This window comes from Amblyraja radiata, chromosome 17 (assembly GCF_010909765.2).
Source record: "Amblyraja radiata isolate CabotCenter1 chromosome 17, sAmbRad1.1.pri, whole genome shotgun sequence".
In the NCBI taxonomy this organism is placed as follows: domain Eukaryota; kingdom Metazoa; phylum Chordata; class Chondrichthyes; order Rajiformes; family Rajidae; genus Amblyraja; species Amblyraja radiata.
The window spans coordinates 30,183,861-30,209,463 of NC_045972.1; the positions used below are offsets into that span (position 1 = coordinate 30,183,861).

Sequence of the window (25,603 nt, forward strand, 5' to 3'; positions counted from 1 at the left end):
GGATTTTGTCATCACTGGATAAGGATATGCACCCTTTCTCTTCTCCCCTCCTCCTCCCCTTCCACCTACATTCCTTCCTCTGGCTTCACAATTCATATCTCTTCTATCATTGTCTCACACCTTTTTGTCTTTTCATCTCTGGGCTTGTGCAACTATCTGCCTATAACCCCACGACCCACCTGTATCCAGCCATCATTCACCAGATGTTGTCCTGCCCCTCCTCGTTCAGCTCTTTTTCTCCCCCCTCCCACACCCCCTCCCCCGTGCCAACAATCAGTATAAAGAGTCTTGTTCCGTAACATCACCCATCCATGCCTGACGCATCGAGTTATTTTGTTTAAAGAACCTATTTATCAGAGGTTGTCCACTTTGAGTGAAGTGAAACATTGGTTAGTTAGTTCCCTCAGAACTCAGAGATGCTTTAATAGTGACCATTTTTAAGAAGGGGGACAAGGTTGAATGTGGAAACTACAGAGGCATTTCGCTCCTGTTAACAACAGACAAAGTCCTTGCTCGTGTCCTCACAAACAGACTTCTACTACTGTCTGCGGAGCTACTTCCAGAATCACAGTGTGGCTTCTGCCCATCCAGAGGTACAGCAGACATGATATTCACAGCACGCCAACTCCAGGAAAAATGCCGTGAACAAAGGCAGCCTTTGTACATGGCCTTCATAGACCTGACAAAGGCTTTTGACTCGGTAAACCGCCAGGCTCTTTGGAGCATACTATAAAGGTACGATTGTCACGACAAGTACATCAGAATATTGAGGCTTCTACATGATGGCATGTCAGTCAGCGCTCAGCAACTGCGGCTCTGAGTCCAAGCCCTTCACTGTGGAAACGGGGGTCAAACAGGGATGCATCATCGCACCAACCCTGTTTGTCGTCTTCATTGCTGCCATACTTCACCTCATTGGCGAAGAGCTGCCACAAGGGATCCCTTGTGACAGCTACAGAACTTAATAGGTTGAAGGCCAAGAGCAAAGTCAGTAACACCGCCATCATGGAGCTTCAGTACGCAGAGGACTGCGCCATTGCAGCACACTCTGCAGAAGACCTCCAGGGCATCCTGTTTGCCTTTGCCAAGGCATACAGAGCCATGGGCCTAGCCTTAAATATCAAGAAGACCCAGGTCCTACATCAACCTCCACCCACCCAACCAGCCGTCTACCCAGCCCACTATAAAAGTGAACGACACCACTCTTGAAAACGATGACCACGTCCCCTACCTTGGCAGCATTCTTTCCTCAAAAGCTGACATCGACCCTGAGGTCAACCATCGCCTGAGTTGTGCCAGCGGAGCCTACGCCATATTCAGGAAAAGAGTCTTTGAAGACCGAGACCTAAAGGCCCAAACAAAACTGCTGGTCTACAGAGCCGTTGTCCTCCCCACCCTGTGTATGGAGCCGAGTCATGGACCACCTACAGCAGGCACCTGAGAGCCCTGGAACAATACCATCAAAGATCCTTTCTAAAGATTCTGAGGATCAGCTGGAAGGACAAACTCACCAACATCAGGAGGAAGCCAACATGACCAGCATCACCACCACAATAATGCAGCACTAACTTCGATGGATTGGCCATGTCATCCGCATGTCCAACACACATCTCCCTAAACAAATCCTGTACTCTCAATTGAAGTAAGGTCGGCTAGCCCCCGGCGGGCCGAAGAAATGCTTCAAGGTCAATATCAAGAACAGTCTGAAGAAATTCCACATCACATCGAGCAACTGGGAGCACATTGCACTGGACAGGCGCTCCTGAAGGAAATCCGTGCAGGAAGGATCTGCACTTCACGAAATGGAACCACGCCGTGTCGCAGAGACAAAGCGACCGCACCATAAGGAGAGAGAGAAGGGGGCTCGACGACTACCAACCACCGCCAGTCTCCACTGCCCACGTTGCACCAAGATGTGCGATTCATGGATCGGCCTCTACAGACACCTGCAGACCCACAAGTAGACGATCCTATGGAGAGGAGAACAGTCAGACTCGTTTCAAGTGACCGCCGATGATGATGATGATGATGATGAGTACCATGGATGCGCAAACAAATAGTACTCGTGGAAAAATTAGATTTTTCTTCCCCTGGAGGTGGGGACTGTTTTTAAATAATAAAGGAAGTGAACAGGGTCCAGCAGAGAATTGGTGCAGTGCACATGGGAGAGGTTCAAGAAGATGGGTAAAGAGTAAAGATGAACAGATCCATGTTGCTGTGTGCTGTAACTAATGAATCTACTGCTGTTGTTTGTCTACTTCAAGGGTGCAAAGACAGATGTTGGTCAGCAAATATCATCAATTTCATAGGAGGATACTGCAATGGACTATAGATTTGGATTAACCAATGGTGCACCCTACGGCAGTGAGTTCCCAGCATTGTTGCCACCAGCTGTTTGTTGGGTGCGGGCATTGACCTGGTGGTGGATAGCTTGAGCTGGCCTAGTCATTCCACGGACCAAGGCTGACCAGGAAGGTAAAGAGCAAATTATCAACTCGGAGAGACCTTTCTATGGAGTTTTATACTCGCTGCAGCCCTGCGGGATATACAAGAAGTTGGGATTAGGTTAGTCAGGAAACACGGAGCACTGATGAGGGTTGGTGTCACATTCCCAGCATGTGGTGGATGAGTTGGGTGGACTGACTTCAAAGCCCAGCTCTTCATTAGGGTTACTCTAACTTCAACAAACTGCCTATCTAAAGTCATTTCACTATACTTCCAATAACTTGAGCATGCCGAACCCAAACTGGCAGCCAGTGATGCAGTATCACAATCGTTCTGTCTCCCACTTAATTAAGTTGTGGGAACAGTAAACAGTGTACGAGAGGTAGGAGTGGAAGTATTCCTGCATCCACTCATTTCAGCTTCCATCCACACTCCTAACAGTTGCAGAAGAAGCCCGTTTCATTACGCCCCATCTCCTCCAAACAAAGAAAAAGCAAAGGCACCACTCCACCATTCTACAGTTTTAATAGCCAAACAGGTAATTATATTTAAACAATTGGAGAACAAAAGTTATTTGCAGAAAATGAAAAGTGATCTTGGATTTGTGCTTTATTTTCTGAGGTGCTCATGTTTTATAGAGATTGGAATCTCCCGGTTCATCCTGGAAGTTGACAACCCACCCCTATCTCGAGGTGCATGATAAAGGAAGTAGATTTTTAGTTAATTTGTTTGCATTATATTGTACTTCCATGTAACCTGTTGAACCAGGCATCTGGCACTTGACAGTCACAGCACACCCCAGTTCAGTGCGGTTACTAGTTTAGAGATGGTATGTTTCTCGAAACATCAAAGGTGCTGCTGACTGGGTCAACACGAGCACCTGGATCAATGTAAACTGAGCATATGCCAAATATGGTCCTTCTATAACTCTAACCTTGTTAACTAGAAGGAATATAATGGACAGGGCAAAGTTTGCATTGTGCTGAGGCTGACTCCTGAGGTGTTCCAACCATGGTCACTCCCAGCCTGGTACGAGTTGGCTCTTGTTCAATGCAGATCCAGTGTAGTTCTGGGTGAGGCACTTACTTTGTCTGCTGTAGCTACTGCTGAGAGCAGAGTCTGTCTCGGTATAATTATAAGATTTAGAATGAGGAAGCAGAGATTTGGAGGTACCGTGTTCCATCTAACATTTACCATGAGTGTTATCTACATAACCCTTTCCACAAACTAAGAGTAGCTCTCTGGAAAAATGCATCGCGGGAGTGGGGTTCCTGCCCCTTCCCAGCAGAGGTGAAGTTGTTGAATGTGTTCAATAGACTCTGACCTTTGGTTTTAGAAAATCATTAACATAACATTGTATTCAATCATTCATGAAGAAGTTCCCTCAAGAAATTGATTTGACTTGTATTTTTTCCTCTGATTAGAAAAATAGGCAAATTCCAAACAAGTAATTTCCCTAAATGATAAAGCAACACCACCAAACTGGGCTGAGTAGCCAAATTGGGCTGTGGGAATTTAAGGGCCTTTCCACTTCTTTCAATATGTAGAGGTTCTTCAAATTACTGGTAATGATACTTTGTGCATCATTTTGTGATACTAAGCTGCTAGGACTTGGCTTAGCTAGGTGCCATTGATTTAATTGATGTACTGTGATTTAAAAAGCTCTGTTTGTGTGAGAGAAGCAAGACAAGTGGCCAATCATAAGGCAATCGGATAGCCAGTAGCTGGGATGGCAAGGCTGGTGCTGTGTCAGTATGGAGAGTTGGAGAGGTAGCTCTCAAACATCTTCAAGGCTCGTACAGGAGCCCATTGTGGTACCATGTGTCCTGCTCCCTGTGGATAAAGAAGCATAAGAATTGGTCTCGAGCCAAATAAATGGTTATCACCATTCCCTATTAACAGAAGTTGAGCTGTACATCCTGATCCCAATCATGCATCAAGGGAGCCCATAATGCCCCCAGTAATGCCATAATACATTTCCCATGTCATTTTGCTTGGTGTTTTGTGACAACTGTTACACTGACAACCTGCTAACATTTCCTGCATGTGTCTGGACTCGTGCTGGCCAGTGACATAGCAAGCTGTTGCCCAATCAAGAAGCATTGCCTTCACTGGGGAACCTGGGTTAAGAGCCATGGTGATGAAGGCCACAACTCGAGCCAAGAGGAAGGACAAATGCCCATCAACAATGCCTGTGTGATGGTCACGCCACACATTTGGGTTGAACAGGAACCAAGGTCAGGAGATCAAATCCTGAGAACCAGGAATCAGAAAGGCAGCACACTACCTCTCAGGATAACGAGGGATGGACACTCAATGGTGGGCTTTCCTGCAATACCCACCCTGAGGGTGAATACATATTGCATGTGGTGGAAGCTGTTAGAGTGATTCAGGATGTGTAGGAAGGAACTGCAGATGCTGGTTTAAATCGAAGATGGACGCAAAATGTTGGGAGTAACTCTGGAGAGAAGGAATGGGTGACGTTTTAGGTTGAGACCCTTCTTCAGACTGATGTCAAGGGAGAGGGAAGTACATAGATGAGGAAGTGTAAGATGTGAAAAGAGGACAACAGGAATGGAGGTCAAGGAAAATGTAGAACAGATCATTGTTAGCTGAGAGAAAGTAACATCAAAGCAGAGATAAAATGTAGTCGGAGACAGTAAGACCAGTTAGAGAACTGGGAAAGAGGCGGGATGGAGAGAGAGAGGGAAAGCAAGGGTTTACTTGAAGTTAGAGAACCCAATGTTCATACCGCTGAGGTGTAAGTAGCCCAAGCAAAATATGAGGTGCTGTTTCCTGTGCTGCGCTGACAATGGAGGAGGCCCAGGACAGAAAGGTCAGTGTGGGAATGGGAGGGGAAGTTAAAGTGTTTAGTAACCGGGAGATCAGGTGGGTTTAGATGGACTGAGCAGAGGTGTTCAGCGAAAAGACCACCAAGCCTGCGTTTGGTCTCGCTGATAAATAGGAGTCTACGCCTGGAACAGTGGACACAGTAGATGAGGTTGGAGGAGCTACAAGTGAACCTCTACCTCACCTGAAAAGACTGTCAGGGTCCTTGTATGGTGTTGGGGGGGGGGGGGGGGGGGGGGGGAGGGGTTATAGAGAAAGGTGTTGCATCTCCTGCAGTTGCAGGGGAAGATACCTGGGAGTTGCGGAGGGAACGGTCTCTGCGGAAAGGGGTGGAGATGGGAAGATGTGGCCTGTGGTGGTGGCAAAAACGTCGGAGGATTATGTGTTGTATGTGATGGCTGATGGGGTGGAAGGTGAGGATTAGGGGGATTCTGTCCCTGTTAGGATTGGCGGGAGGCGGAGCAATGAGCAGAGCTGCGGGATATCGAGGAGACCCTGGTGAGGGCCTCATCTATGATGGAAGAGGGGACACCCCGTTCCCTAAAGAATGAGGACATCTCCATTGTCCTGGTATGGATCACCTCATCTTGGGTGCAGACTGAGGAATTGGGAATAGGGGATAGAGTCTTTATAGGAAGCAGGTTGGGAAGAAGTGTAGTCTAGATAGCTGTGGGAGTCAGTGGGTTTATAATAGATGTCAGTTGATAGTTTGTCTCCTGTGATGATGACGGTGAGATCAAGAAACGGTAGGGACAGGTCAGAGATGGTCCAGGTGAATTTGAGTGCAGGATGGAAATTAGTAGTAAAGTTAATGGTCAGTAAGTTCCAGGTGTACACTGGCCCTATCCCCGAACTCTGCCTCCGTTACATTGACGACTGCATTGGTGCTACCTCCTGCACACATGCAAAACTCACTGACTTCATTAACTTTACCACCATCCTGCACACAAATCCCCAGTCTGAAGAAGTGTCTTGACCCGAACCATCACCTGTTCCTTCTCTCCAGAGATACTGCCTGCCCCACTGAGTTACTCCAGCATTTTATATCTATCTTCGTAGTGAGACAGTCCTTGCCCTACAGGAATAACTTGACTTCTAGTGGAGAGGGAGGGTTAGTTACCTTGATAGTCAGGAAAGTGAGGTTTCCATACTGCTCGTAAAACCCAGCAATCTGGTTATTACAAATCCATGGTTGGTAGTCGACCGTTTTCTGATGATGAAGGAGACAATCAGTTACTCTCCTGGGACTACACAACTGCAGCTGAGGAGAGCCCCTCTTGCAATCTCCCTCCCCAAGTACACAAACTGGAGCTTCCCCTCTCCTGACAGAGACACTGTTATTCCACTGAATTACGATCCTCCAGGCAGTTCTGTGAGATTGAGTTCCGCACACCCTGCTGGGGAGCTGCTGTAGACAGAGAGAGCCTTTGATAGAAAGGACACCCGATAATTGGGATTATCTCAGTGCCTGGGTTTAATTTCAGAGGCCAAGTTTCTTTCACAAGACATTATCTTCATTTTTAACTGTCTCGCCACTTATCACCACAGCTCCATAGTGCCTGCAGTGTGTATCATCTACACCACGCCTGCAATGATAACCCAAGCCATGAGGCATCCATTACTTAGTAGGACAGGGCATCAGGTGCAAGGGAAAACCACTGACTACTCTCTACCAACTTGGAATTGCATCAGCCTGCCTGGTCACTAGCTGTAACTCCTTTAATTAACCATCAATAGAGGGGTCCATAACCAGCACAACTGTGTAAAAGAAAGAGTCCGATCCACCTTCTCATGGCAGTTAGCAAAGGGTAGTAACTTCACAGCCGCATCCATCGCCCAAAAGTGATTTTAATCAGTAAGGATTCAGAAAGAAGCCTCAGCAAATTTTTCTTCATAAATCTGAAAACCCAGATATTTTCTCTAGTAGGGAACTTGCTACTTTTTTCCCCCCCTTCCTTAACATGTATGATTCATTGTTTCCACACATCCCTGGGGCAGACTGGCTGTGCAAATAACAAAGGCACAATAATAGCGACCAACATGTCTAAAGGTCTAGGCAGAACACCACAGTGACCGACTGGGTGGCAGCTTACCTTCTGATTCAGTGACGTCACAAACCAATGGTCTCCCAGAAAGTTGCAGGCCATGTCTGTGTCCCCATTATAGACGAGGGCACGTAGACCCTTGCTGAGAAGCGCCAGGTAGAAGTCGTGCATGGTGGAGTAGGTGCGGCCATAGTGTTCAGCAACCTTGTCACTATAGATGGATGAGTGCAGGTTAGAATAAATCAACAATAATCACAGTTCAAATCCTGAGTGTAGCAAGTTCAGGAGTATCTAAGCAGAGTTTAAAATTCTCAAGGGTTTGATTGGATAGATTTTTGTTTTTTATTCCGCTGTCCCACTTAGGAAACTTGAACAGAAACCTCTGGAGACTTTGCGCCCCACCCAAGGTTTCCGTGCGGTTCCTGGAGGTTCCCGGTGGTAGAACTCCTTCAGTGACTACCTTTTACTCCCTTTGTTCTTGTTCAAATATGCAAGAATTAGGACAGACATCAAAGATCTAATCTAGTGAACAATAGACTCATTGATAATTTCCAGGCCAAGCTTTTTACTTCTTTGTACGTGCTGGTTCCTTGGTAAACCATTCCAATATTAATCCCAAACACTCTTCGAACAGCAAACAACTTCTTCCAGCATCCTGGCTAATATTTCTCTCTCACAAATCACAAGCAGGTTGGCCTATCATTGTCAAATTAACGTTTATAATCTTGTTTCTGTAAATTCACTCCTATGTTACAAATTGGACTCCTATTGGGTAACCGCAAAATCACAAGAGCAGCTTTATCCCACAGCTATGTCGGGCACAAGAAAAAGCATGATCCAGCTATCTACTTGCCCATCAGTCCACTCACAGCCATCAAAGAGTTGAACAGGTCGTCAAGCTTGCTATAAACTATCACCTATTTTACAACCTTTGATTAAGAAGGGAAGTAGGGAGCATAGATGGAATTATAGGCCAGTGAACCTCACAACAGTGGTAGAGAAGCTCTGGGAGAGGATTGTTTGAGATGGAATTTACATAGAGGGTGCGAGTGCCTGGAATGCATTGCTGGGGGTGGTGGTGAAGGAAGATATGATAGTGGTTTTTAAAAGACTTTTGGATGGACACATGGATCCACACAGAATGGAAGGATATGGAATACATTCAAGCAGATATATGTTGATATGCGGGGCATCATTGTGGGCCAAAAGGCCCACTCCTGTGCAGTACAGTTCTAGATTCTATGTTCTAACCTGTTTACTAATGTTCAGGCCTGTTTCTGACAGCATTTAGACTTCAGGCCTCAGTACAAACAGTGCAGATGCAAGCCATCTATATATTGATTGAGAAGCCTTTCCTTGTGAATACACCAAACAAATTCCACCCCATCCAACCCCTTAGCACTATGGCAGTCCTCCCAGTCAATATCTGGGAAGTTAAAATCCACCACTGTTACAACCTTATTATTCTTCCATCTATCTGGGATCATGCTGTATTTGTACCCTGGAACTTTGAGCTGCCCGTGCTGTTGATCCTTCAGCCACCTCTCAGTAATATCTACAGTGTCCAGTTCCAAGTTCCTAGCCATGCCCTGAGCTCGTCCCCGCCTTCTCCTCTTATCTCTTAAATGTCCACCAACTTTCATGGCTGGATATAGCAGGACTGCAGAGTTTTAATCCGAGTTGTTGGTCGTGAAATTTTTCAGTTCTGTCTACTCCGTGCTGTTTTTGTGGTTAAGCACACACGGTGCTGTGTTGCAACAGCAGTCAGCTGGCACCTCGTCACTATTAGTTATGCCTGGTGCTGCTCCCAGTATGCCCATCTCCTCCCCTTGCAGAGAATGAGGGTTGATTACCTAGCTTGATAGTAATGGCAGAGTGAACAATATTGTGTAAGGTATAAGGTTACAAGTTGTGGTGGTGTACATTTCTGCTGCTGATGGTCCACACTGCCTTGTGAACAGCCTGCTCTGAGCTGCCAGATCTGGTCTGAGTCTATTCCAGTTAGGAGTACCACACAACACATGGAAGGTTTCCTCGATGTGCAGACAGGACTTCACCAGCACAAGGACTCTGGTGGTGGTCACTTCTACCAGTGTTTTCATGTTCAGATGTGTCTGCCACAGTAAACTGGCGAGGATGAGATCAGGTTGGTTTATTCCTTGTGGTGCTTCACTCACCACTGGCCACAGACACCATCTAGGTGCTCCTATCCTTCCACATCAGTCAAAAATACATAGTGTGGACCTCGATGGTCCCACCCAGGATACATTCTGTGCAATTACTGCTTCAGGTGCAGCTTCCAAGTGTTATTCAACTGGAACAGCACTGCTTTGTCAGCTGAGGAAGGGCAGTGACTGATGACCAGGAGGTTACTGTGTCCTTGTTTAGCCTGATTGCCAAAGACTTCATGGGTACTGACATCAAAGTTGGTACTCGAGACAATTCCCTCCTGCTCGTATCACTCTGTGCCACCACCTCCCAGGGGTCTGTCTTGCCGGTGGAACAGCATTACTCTGGAGTTGTGATGGGGGTAGTCTGGCACGGTGTCCAAGTACGGGTAGGTGCACCACAGGTCCGTGGGACAGCTCTCCCCATTTAAATACTGGTCCCAGACTTTTGTGGGAAAGAGCACTGCAAGGTGAGCTGGGTTGATAATGACTTTAACACGTCTGAATTGGAGTTACTGTTAATGCTAAGTGGTTGGTCTGGTTTTATTCTCTCTGTTTAAACATGGCAACATTGGTATAAGTGAGGGACCTGGCCAATTTCAGAGGGCATTTAAGAATCAATCACATGTAGAATCCCTTGCAGAATGCTTTGGTGAAGTGATGTGTTTTTACAACAGTTTGATAGGTTTTCATGTTCATAAGTTGGATTTATTTTTTAATTAGAGATCTTACTGAATTTAAACTCTCCAGAAGCTGTGCTTGCAATTTAATCTTGGGTTTCTGGAATGTTGGTCCAAATCTGATTACCTGTTCCACTCACATGCTCTGTGAAAAGCCCTGTGCGAGTCATTTTTCCTTAGCTGACCCAACTGGGTCAGTAACCTGTCCAGGTCATGTTTGGAGTTTACGACATATCCTCTTACCTGCAGAGGTCCCAGCTCTGGACATTTCCTGGGATGTGCAGGGCCATTCGCACGTCAGCACGATTTAGCCAGAGCCATAGAGTTGTATCATTGAGGCACGGAGGATGAAATTCACTGGCTGTTGCTGTGGTCTGGTGAGAGAAAGGAGACAGCAGCCGTCGATCTGCTAGTCTTAGAATAAGGGGTAAGCCATTTAGAACGGAGATGAGGAAATACTTTTTCACACAGAGTTGTGAGTCTGGAATTCTCTGCCTCAGAGGGCGGTGGAGGCCAGTTCTCTGGATGCTTTCAAGAGTGTTAGATAGAGCTTTTAAAGATAGCGGAGTCAAGGGATATGGGGAGAAGGCAGGAACGGGGTACTGATTGTGGATGATCAGCCGTGATCACATTGAATGGTGGTGCTGGCTCGAATGGCCTACCCCTGCACATTTGTCTATTGATGGTGTACCACTACAGAGTGAGAAACTTCCACCCAGCATCAAAAACATCCACAACTCTTCGCAAAGTTATAGGCAAGATCATTTTGGATATGCTTAAACTATTTAATTCAAACAAATATATAGAGCCTGGAGCATAATGGAGGGGTTTGGCCCTGTGGGATCCTGCAGGGTGACAATTAAGGGGAAAGGATTGGACTCATCAACTCTACACAGGGAGAGTTGGGCCCATTGGGATTCAACAGAAATCAATGCTCGAGAGGCGATCTGGTCTGTCAAAAATGTGTGCAATGATAGTCCTTGGGCAAGGGTTAATTCTGATCATATTTTAAATTGGATGCATTGGGAAGAGGGTGGATCCATGGGATTTGATATGCTGAACTAGAGTCATTGGCTCATATGAATTTTAAACCATGGAGTGTATGGCAAGGGTGGAGTGGTCAAACTACTGGACTGGTAAAATAGTTTGGACTGATGATCCAGAGACAAGAGTCAACGCTCACTGTGGCAACTGGAGCATTGATATTCAATGTATGGGAAGTGTTGCTCCTGTTGGCATTTTATACAGTGGAGAGAATGTGAGCATTGGACATTTGTACACATGGGAAAGGGATGAACCCTTCAAAGCTTTCCCGGAAAAGGCAAAGATCTTCATACCTTAACTGTATCAAATTGGTAAAACTGGAAGAGATTCTTCATGTCTCTGTGAAAGCGTGCAGGGTATTTCTCCAATCCCCCAGCACAGTCCATGTACAGCGAGTACACATTGAGTCCACTATTGAAGACTATTAATTTAACTACACGGAGCTGTTAAAATAAAAAAAAATAAAAAGTATCAGGTTAACTCAACTAGTGGATCGTTCCCCTTCCACCAAATCTGGGTCCCTCGCCATCCAAGAACATCTTAGGCCAAGGGTCATACCAACGCATGATGACCAGAGTCTGCCAGAGGTGGGGCTGGCGGTACTGGTGGGGTGGGTGATGGTATTGGGAATTGATGTACTCTTTCCACCATTTGCATCGAGCTTCTGTGTGCTCAACAACTGGAAACAAGGTTTTTAATGTCAACCCATTGTCCTCCAGATCTTGAGCGATTGATGAAGCAGTGATTCCCCTGGTTCAGTGAGGGTGCCACATGATTTCAAGGAGGCTGTCAGATCATCGTTGAATCAATTCCTCTGTCAACCTGGTCACGTCTAACCATGATAATAATAATATCTTTATTTTTATTTTTATTGTCATTGCACATAAGTGCAACAAGATTTGGGACACGAGTTTAGTCCCAGAATAACTGCTCCAAGGGTCTGGTGTTGGTCAGGAGAACATTGTGCCTTCCCCTGGAGCTGACTGAATGTAAGTGGGGCCCAACACTTCGGATATAAGCCTGGGGGAGGATGCTGTTGTTGGTTTGCTTACCCCGCCAGTGGATTTGAAGTATTTTGCAGAAATATTGTGGGTGGTTTCACTCCATTGCTATGAGGTGTCTGGTTTAGTTAGTCCAGGTCTCAAAAATGTACAGAGGAGTAGGAATTACTGCTGCCCGAGACACCATGAGTTTTGTGCTATTCGCAGCCACTCCCATTGTGTCTGTTTTATTATTGGCCCCAGACATAGTAAGCAGAAGCTGCAGTCTGATGTGGGTGGTCTGTCTTGGCAAAGAAGTGAATGGGAACCTACTGAATGCATACAGTCGCTCTTAGTGTTGTTGTAGAAGTTGCAGGATCCATCTATGCAGCAAAACCGATTCAGGTCGGCCCAGAGTCTAAGTGAAGACAGAAGGAGAAAGATAATGTGATCTAGAAGGTCAGGCACCTTCACCACACCGCACTTCCACCCTTTCCCTCGCTTAATCCCACAGTAAGATCATTCTGCAGCTACCCTTGCCCAATATTTCCCTATCTCTGCAGAAGGGGGATACTGAGAGACCCCTTATTGCCGTACCAACACTCAATTCTCCAATTTTGGGTTATTACGTCACCCTATGGGGGCCCCCCCCCTCCCCGCACCTCCCTGGATTCACAACTATTTCTCCCCTCCCATCCAAATTCTTCCCGCCAGCTTCACAATTCACAACTATTTAATCCTTTTGTCACACACATTCTATCTTTACATCTCTGGCCTTTGTCCAAACATCTGCCTATTACAACTCCCTCCTCACCTGTATCAATCCATTACTGGGCTGGCTTTATCCTGCCCCTCCTCTCTTCCCGATTTAAAATTATGCTCTTTGGTAATTCATTTTTCCATCCTGGATAAACGGTTCGGACTGTCTACTTTTTCTAAATGTCAACTGTTATGTTTAATGTCTTTGCTTCAGAATGTAACCTGTTGCAAGAGAATGGAAGTGACACAATGCCCAATTGATTATGTTTGTTATGTTTTCATTATCAGTGCTGATTCTCTTGCGGGATTGGCATGGTCCGGAGCTCTGCTGGAGAACACAAGCTGAGGTTAGGAAGCTCAGCCCTGGCCCTGAAGCTACTGAATCAGTTCAATGGCCAGCAGGAAGAAGCTGCCAAGGCAGCAACCATGCTCATTTTTTTAAATCTTCCATTGTTTCTAACCTGTGCCCTGAGAGTGTCTTTGTCTAACCCTGATGGAACAGCGTAGAGGCGGTGTGTGCTGGAACAATGTGGAGTGAGCTTCACTTTGTGTGTCACCCTGGGAATGTGTGGCACAATGATGTTGAGGGAGCTTCACTCTGTGTCTAACCCTAGGAGTGTGGATTGCAACAGTGTTGAGGGAGCTTCATTCTGTCCCCAACCACACGCGTGCTGGAAGTGTCACTACCTCAGGTATATGGCGGTGGTGGGAATGGGAGATCAGCTCTGGGGCTGCCGAGACATTGATACAAAGTGATGGAGGGTGGGGGGCTCCCTGGAGACTGATCATGCAAACTTCTTTTCTTCCCAGTCTGGAGGTTCAAGCACTATACCTACACATCTCCGAGGAGTCCGTGGTAATATGCAAAGTAAACGAGTGACTGATCGTTGTAATACGAGCTGCTCAGACCATTCCCAACCGCAAACCCCTGCAAGAGAGGACAGAGCATCACCAGAGCATCAAACACTGGGATCGTGTTGCATTCAAGTATACAGGTACCTTGTCCAATGAAACCATATTATACAAACAGGATAGTGAGAACAGCTCCTCCCCATTACAGCTGAGATAAGCCCACATACATGACTGGTGCCATGGATAAGTGTCACTTTAATATGTGCTGCTTTGGTCTTCTAAGCTACTAAAGGAATCGTCTCAAACCCTTTTCTTGGTAGGTAAAATTCTGGCAGGAGTCAGATGTCCAAATGCTCCTCCAGCAACTGAAGTAGAATAAGGAACGTTGCCTATTTCTTTCGCTCCATAGATGCTGCTGCACCCGCTGAGTTTCTCCAGCACTTTTGTCTACCTTCGATTTTCCAGCACCTGCAGTTCCTTCTTAAACACAATACAATAAGATTCAGCATCACTAAAGCAGTTATCTGGGTGGGTACACGCTGCAGTTTGTGGGAGCTCGCTCATGGTTCTCTGCATAATTGAAACGTGATTTTTAAAAAAACAGAATGCTGGTAAAATACTCAGTAGGTCAGGCAGCTTCTGTGGATGGAGAAACAGAGTCAACATTTCATTGTTTGTCAACATGTCAACAGAGTCAACATTTCAGGTCTTTATGCCTTTGTCACAACTGGAGGCGGAGAGAGAACAATATGACTAGAGGATGCAAGTGGTGCTGGCCGAGTGGAGGGAGTGAAGGCTTGTTAATCACAACTGAGCTGCCTGAAGATAATGTAAATCAAGGAGATGAATGAGGACAGGAGAGATAAAAATTGCTGGTACACAAAATAATTCCACAACGGCTATAAATCCGAATTACAAGAACACTGGAAATTCTCAGCAGACCAGACCGCATCAGTGCAGAGCAAAACAATTTATATTGCTGGTCTTCACCATCTGACAAAGATTGGAAAGGGTGCTTATCTAAAATTGATGAATTCGATATCCCACGGGTCACAGTGCAGCTTGACAAAATGAGGAGCTCTTCCCTGAGCTGACATTGGACTTTGTTGGAAAATGTGCAGGAGGGGACGGACACGCACGCGCGCGCACGCACACGCACACACAGTGGCAATGGGTTACTCCAGTGCTGTACACAGCACCAGAGCTATAGAATTGAACAGTATGAAGACAAGCCCCTCGGACCAACTCGTCGAGTTTACTGGCAGCAATCTCCATTAGATTGTGTGCGAGGCTCAGTAATCCTGACGGGGTGGGAGATTGCAACCTTCACGTGGTCTGCCCTATTTCGACAAATATAATCAACCTGGTGTGCACAGTCAAATAGAACAAGTTGTCCTACAACTTTAGACTGTGCACGCCATACGCAAGAAGAAGAAGAAGTGATCCTGACCACAGCTGGGACATGACATCCATTTACTAACATGAAAAATAGAGCAGGAGTAGGCCACTCAGCCCCCAAACCTACCCCACCATTAAATATGACCATGGCTGATATATGCTGGCCTCAACTCCTATTCTGTGCCAGTTCCCCTCAATGCCTCGATCTTCCAAATATTTATCTATCTCCACTTTAATAATCTAATGAATTCCAGAGACTCAACACATCTAAGAAATGTCCATGTACCTCGGCATTAAATGACCGGTCTCTTATTTTGTGATTCTGTCCCTTTATTTGTGACTCTCCCATTAGTGAAAGCATCCCAACATATACTCTGTTAACCCCCTGACGATCTTATATTTTCAAATGTAATCTAACAGGCTGCCCCAGAAAAGTGCAAAGAAGGCTGATTGAGATCTCCACATTGAAATGAAGCATGCATACCTTGAAGTTCATTTTCGCTGTGCCCTCTGCAATCTTGAGGCTTAGGGTCGGAGTGTAAATCCCACCGTAGCTTTCACCGAATATGTAGAAATCATTTTTTGTGAAGTTCGGGAACTTCCTGAAGAAATCCTGCAGGGCCAGGTAATTGCTCTCTGCGACCTACAGGAATGGAGGGAATTACTGGTTGCTTCCTGTGAAAAGATCAAAGGTTGACAGAGGCCGGCAGGCACCGTCTTTGATATTTCTGGAGGAGGGTTGCCCTTGGCTTTAAGCTCCAGCCATGTCAAGGAGCTCTGACCTCACTACATTTAGCTTTGGAATGCTAGTGTTATGTTGCAGCAAGAGTGAGATACTGTCCTACAATTAAACAGAAAGAAGAGCAGGAAATGCCAGCAATGCTCAACAAGCCAAGAATAATCTGTGGAGAGGGAAAACACGTTACAATTCCAGATCAAAGACACCTAGTTAAGAAAGGTTGGTTTTAAGTTGCAGGGAATGTGGTGGTGATGGATTGGGCATGTCGAATAAGATGATGCCAAGGGCACCATGTTCATAGACCCTTCGCCCACTTTGCCAGTTTGCATATTCGTGGTCCCAACCAGCTCATCTTAGCACCCAATCTGCCTTTCCAATTGTAGAACAAATTCACGTCCACTTCTCACCTGTGGTCTGAGGACCTTCATTGAACAGAAGGCTAACCAGATACCCCCATCACCCCCAACCACCCCTCCCCACCCCCAACTCACTCATTCACCCGGCTGAACTTGTCCTCGCCTTAAACCATTATTCCTTCTATCCACTCCCTGCAAATCCAAGGTGTAATGATGGGAACCATATGGGCACAACTGTGGCTTTCTCTTTGTGGGGTACATGGAACACCATGTTCACCATTTGTCTCTATCCCGCCCCAATCCCTCAACTCGTATTCCATACCATGACAACAACATTGAAGCTGCTTCCTGCAAGTGTTTGGGATTTTGAAAATGTCACCACTGTTGCTGTCAGTTTCTATCCTCCTCTCAGTTTCTCACACATTCCAGACATGACTATTCCCTTTCTGGATCTCCACCTTGGGGGAGAGATACCAATAGCCATTACAAACCACAGACTATATCATCTGGTTCAGCATTACATCTCTCACCCCGCAACCAGCTTCCAGCAAATATCTATTCCATTTCATTCTCACAGTTCCTCTATCATCACTGCATCTGACACCTTGAGTACAGGTGACCTTTTTTCATGAAATGTGGCTTCTACACCACGGTCGACAGAATCCTTCACCGTATATTTCCCACATCCATTCTTTCCTCCAACATAGAGCACAGGGTAGGCTTCTCCTGATCCTCACCTATCACCCCCCCCCCCCCCCTCCCCCAAACTTCTACTTTCAACATCTATCCTTCACCCACATCAGATATACCTTCCCCTCTTTTAGAATCCCAAAGGGACCATTCCCTATCCACTCTTCTATCTCCACCATTCACTGCTCTTCACATGGCATTGTCCCCAGGAGTTGCAAACACCTGCCCTTTTATCTCACCCCTGTCAGGAATCCACTCTGCCTTTCCAGAAGTAGGCACAATTCACGGGTACCTCTCAATTGGACTTCATGCACACGGAGGTCTTTACATTGGAGAAAGTAAGAATAGATTGAGTGATCACTCTGCTGTTCACAGGGGTGACCCTGAATTTCCAAACGCCTGTCACTTTAATTTTCCATCTCACAACCACTCCATCTCTGGTCCCCTGCACTGTTCCAGTGAATCAGCATGTTCCAGCCCTCTGGACTCAATATCCAGTGATTTCAGATAACTCACCACTTCAGCATTCAGTTCCCCACTAAATAAATTACATTCTGTTGGCTTTTCTAACTACTTGCTAACTAGATGCATATCAGCTTTTTGTGACTTATGCACAAAGGCATGCGGATATCTCTGATTCTCAGAGTTCTGTAATCTCTCACTGTATAGATAATCTTTATTTTCTGCCCCAAATAGTGAACAACTTTTTTTTTTGCACTATACACCATTTAGGAAAGGGAAAGTGATCACTGTGAATCTGACCCAAGTGAACCATTGCTACATAAACCAATAAAGAATGATCACAAAATGTCAATAGTTTACTGAGGTGAACAGCTCCAGAATCAGGAGTAAAGGAGATGGAGGGAACAAAGCAGCATTGGGTGAGATCTCTGGAGAAAGTTTACATTGAATATTTCCACTCCCTCTCCTTCATTAAATAGTGACCGAGCAACTAGAACCTATGACCTTCCAGCAGAGGCAGACAGGCCCAGACACGATAGCTCACGATCGGCTAGCCACGTTACCTCTTTATCATTAGTGGTGTAGTTTCCACTGTCGGAGTAGGAGAAGCCAACCCCAGCCGGGGACTCCAGGTACAACATGTTGGCTACCTTGTTCCAGCTGTACTTGTTAATGTAGAGTGTGTTGCCATCATCATTCACCTGAAAACAGACACATCATTCAAGCGGTTCAAGTTTTCTACCCGATTAAACAATAGCCCAAACCTCACACTCCCAATCCTCATCATTGGGTCACAGGAAGACCTACATGAAAAGGTCCATTTTCAGCGAGGAATCCATCCAAGGAGCTGCACCCGGGTCCACCATTCAGCCACAGGACCAGAGGGTCTGTAGTTGGGTCTCGCTGAGACGTCACAAACCTGAAGGACAGAAAACACACAGTAAATAAGGATGATGACAGAGGACTCTGCAGGACCACAGACAAGTGAGCAACTCGTCTCACAGTCGCCAACTGGACGTGTGACGGAGGGACATTCGTCAGGTCCACTTCGACTCTTCCCCTCTGATGGCTCCGAGAGCAATGGCAGGTAGAATTTAATCCTGTTAAGTGCAAGGTGTTGCATTCTTTTTTGTTTAATATATTTTTTATTAGAAGCAAACATATTATAAACATTTCATATATATCAGTCGTACATTATTAATATTATCAATTGTGGATTGGTTCTGCTTCTAGTTTTTTTTTTTTAAAGATAGGAAGTAAGACAGAAAGAGGAAAAAAAACCCACAAATGTCAAGATCAAAAAAAAAAGAATGGAATGATTTACTAATAATACATCTTTGGAGATAGGTTCGTGGATTATAAAGTATAACTTTTCATCTAATCCTGGGTTCAAGATTCGGTTAGGTTCCCGTGCTGGACCGATCTACCCCCAAGGTGTTGCATTCTAAAGGTTCTAATAATGGTACAACATTGTCCATGAAGGGTAGGGCAATGTTTTTATTCATCATTATAAACATCATTGAGAAACATTGCATGGTTGTTATCACAGTTCTGTATCTGGGATCTTGCTGTGTACAGACTAATTGCTGCATTGCCTACAAGACTAAACTTCAAAGATCCAATGTTATCTGCAAAATACTCCAAGATATCTGCAGCAGTGCTTTAGAAATGACACCCTCTGCTTTCTCTCATTCTGGCAACACCCTGCACCAATGGCTCGTCTCCCTGCTGATTTACTAATGTCGCAATAATGACCGACTCCTGATGGTTAGAAAGGCTGTAAAGCAAAGACCTGCCAGTTGTAGTTTACATAACATTTGCTATCTTGTGACCACAACCGCTGTGATAAAGGCAGGTCAAGTTGTCCCTTTCATGGCCTCTTGACCAGCACAATCTACCCCCAACTGGAAGAGGTCATTGGAGGGGTCAGAACTCCTCCTCCACTGTGGATAGTCCCAACTCCCCAAGTACGATCACGTCAGATCCTCAGTGCCCTGACCAACCAGACCACACACACGCACTGCCTCTGGCCTCTGCTGTGGAATGGAACAGCATGCAAACAAGCCATTCGGCACAACTCATCCAATGCTGACAAGAGGATACCCCAGCACTTGGCCCAAGGCTCTTTATGCCAAAGTGATTCAGGTGTTCATGTGGACACCTAACGTGGGTAATTGCCATGTGCTGAAGAGCTTTGTCCTCCTTCCATGGAAAGGCTGTAACCACCGTTCAGGCACGGTCTCGGCTCAGTCACAACTCATTCCATCTTCTCCAGAAGAAGTCTGATCCCACTCACTCATTATCTCGATTCACCTCCATCTCAACAAGGAACATTGATAGACAACACCTCAGAGGAACAGCACAAGATGGCACCCAAGCCAGGAGACTCCTTGTGTGCTGGTCCCACAAGTGGTTCTGCAATCATTCATTACTAAACAAAACATCTGGGGGTTGACAGTTATAGGGAAAGATTATGGTGGCTGGGACTGTCTCATTGAACATTACAGCACAGAAACAAGCCCTTATGCCCTTGTTGTAGATGCCAACCGTGATGCCGAATTAAACCAACCCCATTTGCCTGCACGATCCATATCACTCCATTTCCTGCCTGTTCATGTTTCCTTTAGAGAGAAAGCTGTGGATATTTGACTAAGTACATAAAATGATGAATTAGATACACAGACAATAGGTGCAGGAGTAGGTCATTCGGCCCATAAAGCCAGCACTGCCATTCAATGTAAACATTCAATGGCTGATCATCCACAATCAGTACCCATTCCTGCCTTCTCCCCACACCCCTTGATTCCACTAGCCCTAGGAGCTCTATCTAACTCTCTTTTGAATGCCTCCAGTGAATTGGCCTCTATTGCCTTCTGAGGCAAAGAATTCCACAAATTCACAACTCTCTGTGTGAAAAGGTTTTTCCTCATTTCAGTTCTTATTCTTAAACTGTGGCCCCTGGTTCTGGACTCCCTCAACATTGGGAACATGTTTCCTGCATCTAGTGTGTCCAATCCCTTAATAATTTTATATGTTTCTATATTATGTTATATGTTTCTCCATTCTGGAGAGAATGGAAAGTGGAACCTTGGTGGCAGAGGGGTCAAATTTCCACCGTCAAAATCACAAAGAATTAAGATGAGGAATTTATTTAAAAACACGACATGTAGTTAGAATCTACAATGCACTGCATGCAGATGTAGTGGAGGCTGGTTTAAGAAGCTGTGGATTCTACAGGGAATTGTACAAACAAGGTGGAGAACAAATTTACATGAAGACAGAAGGGTGGAACAATGTGCAGAATAGAGTAATTGAATTATAAAGCACAGAAACAAGCCCTTTGGTCCAACATCTATGCCAACCAATGTGAAGTAAAGATGCCAAAGGGATTGGGAATGGGGCAGGACATTGAAGTAAGAAACAGTTCTTGTGAACAATAAGAACAATAAGAATCAGCTGTGGGATGTGCCACAGCCAAATGGAGAAGAGTGAATCATTGCTCATCCCCAGACTTGGCATCAATTTAACTATCAGGTTTTTTCTAATCCGTAAAGCGTTAGTTATTTACTTGTGAAGCTCACCCTCAGGGGGGCTGGTTTACACAAGTTTTAAATCGGTAGGATGATAATCCCACCTTCTGCCCTCACTGACATCAGTACAGATTCTGAACTAATTCTCCAGTGACAACACCTACACCTCAAAGGCATAACCTAGTGGCTTTTAAATCCCAATTTCTATTGGTTCCCCTGACTAATATTTCTCTCTCTAAAGGAGCAGATTTTCTCCCTAAACTGTTGCGAAACCTTATGATGCACAAATTGGGCTGCTGTGTTCTCTGCAATACAACAATAAGTACACTTCAGAAGTATTTCATCAGTTGTAAAGCAGTTTGTGACGCTTTCAAATGTGACTTGCACCACATCAATAAGCTTTTTATCTTTCTATGTGGCTCTGACACTTATGGCTAAATAGAGATGCACTGCGCAGGTTATTAATAGTTGGACATTTTGCATTGGGTGATCATTAAAAAGATCTAGAAATACAATCTACCCATTTGCAAACCTCTGGAGATCACACGTACATACGAGCATGATTCACACCCACACACAAAAATAAAGGCAGATTAATTATTCCCCCAATGTACCAATTGTGTTTTGCACTAATTTATTGGGGGGGTTTTTGTAGTCTTTTTCTTTTCACTGTCTTACAGAATTTGTGTGTAATTTATGTGTGATTGATATGTATTTTATGGTTTTGTGTATCTGGGTCTGAGTCCATGTGCCTGTGGTGTTGCTGAAAACAAGATTTTCATTGTACCTCTACCTCACCATACTGATGTGTATGATCATAAACCCGACTTGACATAACTTGCACTGATCGGATAGGATGGCATGTGATTCTATGAGTCACAAAGCGTCTGCGACTGTGGTCGGCTTCAAGCAACTCTAATCATTCTGTCCTAATTGATGATGGCAGTAAATTCCTGGGCTGTACAGAGTTGATTCCCCGGCTTCCATCTCCAGTCTGTCAGGGAACTGTCAGTGGGGATGGGAAAATCATGCCAATGGCCATTCCATCCCATGGAAAAATGGCAGGAACTCAACTGTCTAGGTTTGCATGGAAAAGAAGTGCTGGAGTAACTCAGCAGGCCAAGCAGTATCTCTGGAGGACATGGATAAATGATGGTTCAGATCTAAGTTTGCATCTTGAGAATGATCACCAGACCCAGAACACAGAAATGTCACCTTGAAATCCTTGCCTGGCTTTTGTTTAAGCACAAGGGTCCTCTCCGCACAGACCGCTGCTCTCAGAAGGAATGTCCAGAGGTGGTGTCTAGTGAACTGCAACCTGGTCCATCAGGTCCAGATGTCAGCTCATGAAGCCAGAATCCACCTGACTCGACATCTCCTTCAGCTGCCCAAACCAATGACTAATTTGGGCTTTACATACAACAGATGACAAGCTTGTCTCACTGATCTGTTCCAATAATGAGTGACCATTGTAAGGGTAGATATTTCCTCTGATTTGCACTGCAAACTGTTAAATCTCAAATTTCGAAACAGGCTTTTTAATGGTCTCTGCCTCACAGAATTCGGAGTTAACTGAAGAGCCTTAGAGATATACAGGCCCTTTGGCCCACCGAGTCTATGCAATCATCACCCACCCATTTATATCAATCCTCCATCTATCCCCTTATGTGGTGCCAGAACTGGATGCACTAAACTGGTGTTTTAAACCCAGTGTTTATAAAAGTTCACATTGACTTCCTTGATCTTGTTCTCTCTATCTCTATTTATAATGCCCTGCACTTGATGGCATCTTTAACAATTTTCTCAGTCTTCTCAGTGCACTTTCCATATACTAACTAATTTACCTACAAATCTCTGTTTGTAACCCATCCAGGAATGTGCCCTTCCTCCTTGCACTCTTCCAATCAACAACGAGCTTTAACCATTTTCTATCCATTCCACCAGCCTGTCCAGATCCCACTGACTTTACTCTTGTGAGATATATCAAAGATAACTCTCATCCTTTTTGTAGACAAAAATGCTGGAGAAACTCAGCAGGTCAGGCAGCATCTATGGAGTGAAGGAAATAGGCAAGGTTTCGGGTCGAAACCCTTCTTCAGACTGATGTGAGGGGGGGGGGGCGGGAAGAAGAAAGGAAGAGGTGGAGCCAGTGGGCTGAGCGAGAGCTGAGAAGGGGAGTAGACAGTTGGGACTACGTGAAATTAGAGAAGTCAATGGTCATACCGCTGGGGTGCAAACTGCCCAAGCAAAATATGAGGTGCTGCTCCTCCAATTTACGGTGGTCCTCACTCTGGCCATGGAGGAGGCCCAGGACACAAAGGTCGGATTCGGAATGGGAGGGGGAGTTGAAGTGCTGAGCCACCGGGAGATCAGGTTGGTTATTGCGAACCGAGTGAAGGTGTTCGGCGAAGCGGTCTCACCGATGTGAACCTCTGCTGCACCTGGATACGGAGCACCTGCTCCATAGATGCTGCCTCACCCGCTGAGTTTCTCCAGCATTTTTGTTTCCCTTCGATTTTCCAGCATCTGCAGTTGCTTCTTAAACATCCCTTCCTTTTAGTTCTCATTTCATTACAAACTACAGAAGCCTGTTCAGTTTTGATCACCCTCCTGCGGGAAAGGTGGCATTACGCTGGAAATAGTGCAGGAACGTTTTCAAGGATGCCGCTAGGACTTGGAGGACAGTTATAGGGAGAGGCTGGCAACTAGGAGTTTATTTCTTGGAGCATAGAGACTGAAGGATCATATAGAGGTGTATAAAATGAGGGGAACAAATAGGGTGAATGCACGGAGTCCCTTACCCAGGGTAGGGGGATCCAGAAGGCATAGGTTTAAGGTGTGAGGGGGAAATTTTAATAAGTTTTAATAAGAAACCGAGGGGCAAGTTTTCACACAGTGGGTATATGGAACGAGCTGCTTGAGGAAGTAATTGAGGCAGATACAATAACAACATTTAAAATACACTTGGACATGTACATGAATAGGAAAGATTTCGAGGGACATACGAATCGCGAGCAACTGGGACGATCTTACATGGGGCATCTTGGTTGGCAAGGACGAGTTTCGTCGAAGGGCGAGTTCCCTGCTGTGTAACTATAATTAAGTGGCTACATGTCTTCCGCGTGACCATTGTTTAAAAATGAAAAATCTCTTCGTAGACTAAAAAATTCAAACGATTTGGAAAACCCGAAAAGAGGAAGCGGGTGCTGCGGGCCGGAGAGTCGCTGCTGTTTCTCCTCAGTGACAATCTAGACACTCGCCCTGACCCAACGCCAGTTCCACAGTGGGGCGGAAACACACACACACACACTTTAATGCGCATTCCAACAGTAATTAATTGGAAAGTGATTAGAGACGATAATAGTTATAGCATCTCCTTCAACCTCCCTTTCATCCAACTGCACACAGTTTAACCCAGTCTCTTCCCAGTCCTGTTTACCAGGAGAACTAGTCTCGGGCTCGGAGTTTCACCTCGCTCAGCCCCCGGTGACACCAATCCCCCTTCACTCACCAGTAATGCAGATGTATGCCAGGACCTGCGTCCAGATACCCTGACCACTGCCTGAAGTTGATCCCGGCGCTCAGCCCGGGCAAGGAGAAGACTTCATCTCGGGAGGGTTGCCCCAGAGCGCCGCTCACACACAGCAGCAACAAGCACCGGAGCATCGTGGCTGGCTGGACAGGCGGAGAACGAGAGTGGCGACAAGGCGGGGAATGAGGAAGTGGGTTTGGTCATGCACTCCGGCTCCGGATAGAAATATCACATGATCGCCCACAACTGAAGTAGGGCTCTTGTAAACGCGCCAGAGGGTGCGTGTGGTGTGAGAGGGAGATAGAGAGTTAGAGGGAGGGAGTGGAATCCATCGATAGTCAGTGATAGTGGGAGATAATGAGAGGACTGCTGCAGCTTAGTCCTCGACCCCCCCCCCCCTCCCTCCCCGTGAATCCCCACATCAAGAGGAAGCGAGCAGAGCTCGGCTCCAGTTCATGTGTGGGTGGTGGAAACTTTCATGCCTGAGCTGCCGAGAAACCCCCGAACTTATCGCCCCAACACTTCCCCATCCAAGTAATTTGCAGAGCATTTTACCCACACGATATTCACACAGCACCAGGGATTTCACCAGGGCACTGTTTGGGAGTAAATCTTCAAGTTGTGAGGAGAGATTGGATAGACTGGGGTTGTTTTCCTTGGAGCGGTGGAAGCTGCGTGGGGTGCTGGAGACCTGGCCGAGGTGTACACTACCGGGAAGGGCATAGATCGACTTGAAACGAAGAAACATTCCCCCCTAAAAGTGGTGCCAAAAAACTAAAGGGCGTAAGTTTATAGTAAATACAAGAAGCTTAGAAGAAAACTCAGAAATAATCTTTTCACTGAGGGTGGTTGGAATCAGGAACACACTGCATGAGGTGGTGCTGGAGACAGAGGCACCTACACATTTAAGAAGTACCTGGACAAGCTCAGCAATGTCAAGCTGTAAAACAAGATCGGCCTGGACAAAGCAGAGTGTTCACAAGCCTATTGTATGGCTGTGGAACTGACACATAAGCAGCTTGAGTATTTCTAGGTGAGATCTCAGTGCTCACACATGGGCATCAAATGGCAGG

At 45.8% G+C, this 25,603-nt stretch overlaps 1 protein-coding gene across 1 annotated transcript; it reads right to left on the reverse strand.

Annotated features, from left to right (window-relative positions):
- Positions 1 to 2,953: 2,953 nt before the first annotated feature.
- On the reverse strand, positions 2,954 to 24,844 carry LOC116982663 (lysosomal protective protein-like). Its single transcript, XM_033035981.1, has 11 exons — positions 24,510 to 24,844; positions 18,276 to 18,387; positions 18,032 to 18,169; positions 15,706 to 15,864; positions 13,808 to 13,899; positions 12,546 to 12,630; positions 11,526 to 11,675; positions 10,432 to 10,562; positions 7,389 to 7,551; positions 6,416 to 6,505; positions 2,954 to 4,278 (listed from the first exon to the last, which is right to left on the reverse strand). Exons 1-11 carry the CDS (start codon positions 24,662 to 24,664, stop codon positions 4,195 to 4,197), a joined length of 1,359 nt encoding a protein of 452 aa, XP_032891872.1. The 5' UTR covers positions 24,665 to 24,844; the 3' UTR covers positions 2,954 to 4,194.
- Between the last annotated feature and the right edge of the window lie 759 nt (positions 24,845 to 25,603).

Bases quoted from the DNA above. Each gene is read 5' to 3' on its own strand.
- LOC116982663 (XM_033035981.1), bottom strand. From the start codon at position 24,664: ATGCTCCGGTGCTTGTTGCTGCTGTGTGTGAGCGGCGCTCTGGGGCAA. The intron at 6,506-7,388 runs GTAAGCTGCCAC...CTTCATCATCAG, and splicing joins TGACGTCACTGAATCAGAAG to AAAACGGTCGACTACCAACC. The intron at 4,279-6,415 runs GTAACTAACCCT...CTTTATCCACAG, and splicing joins TCACTTTCCTGACTATCAAG to GGAGCAGGACACATGGTACC.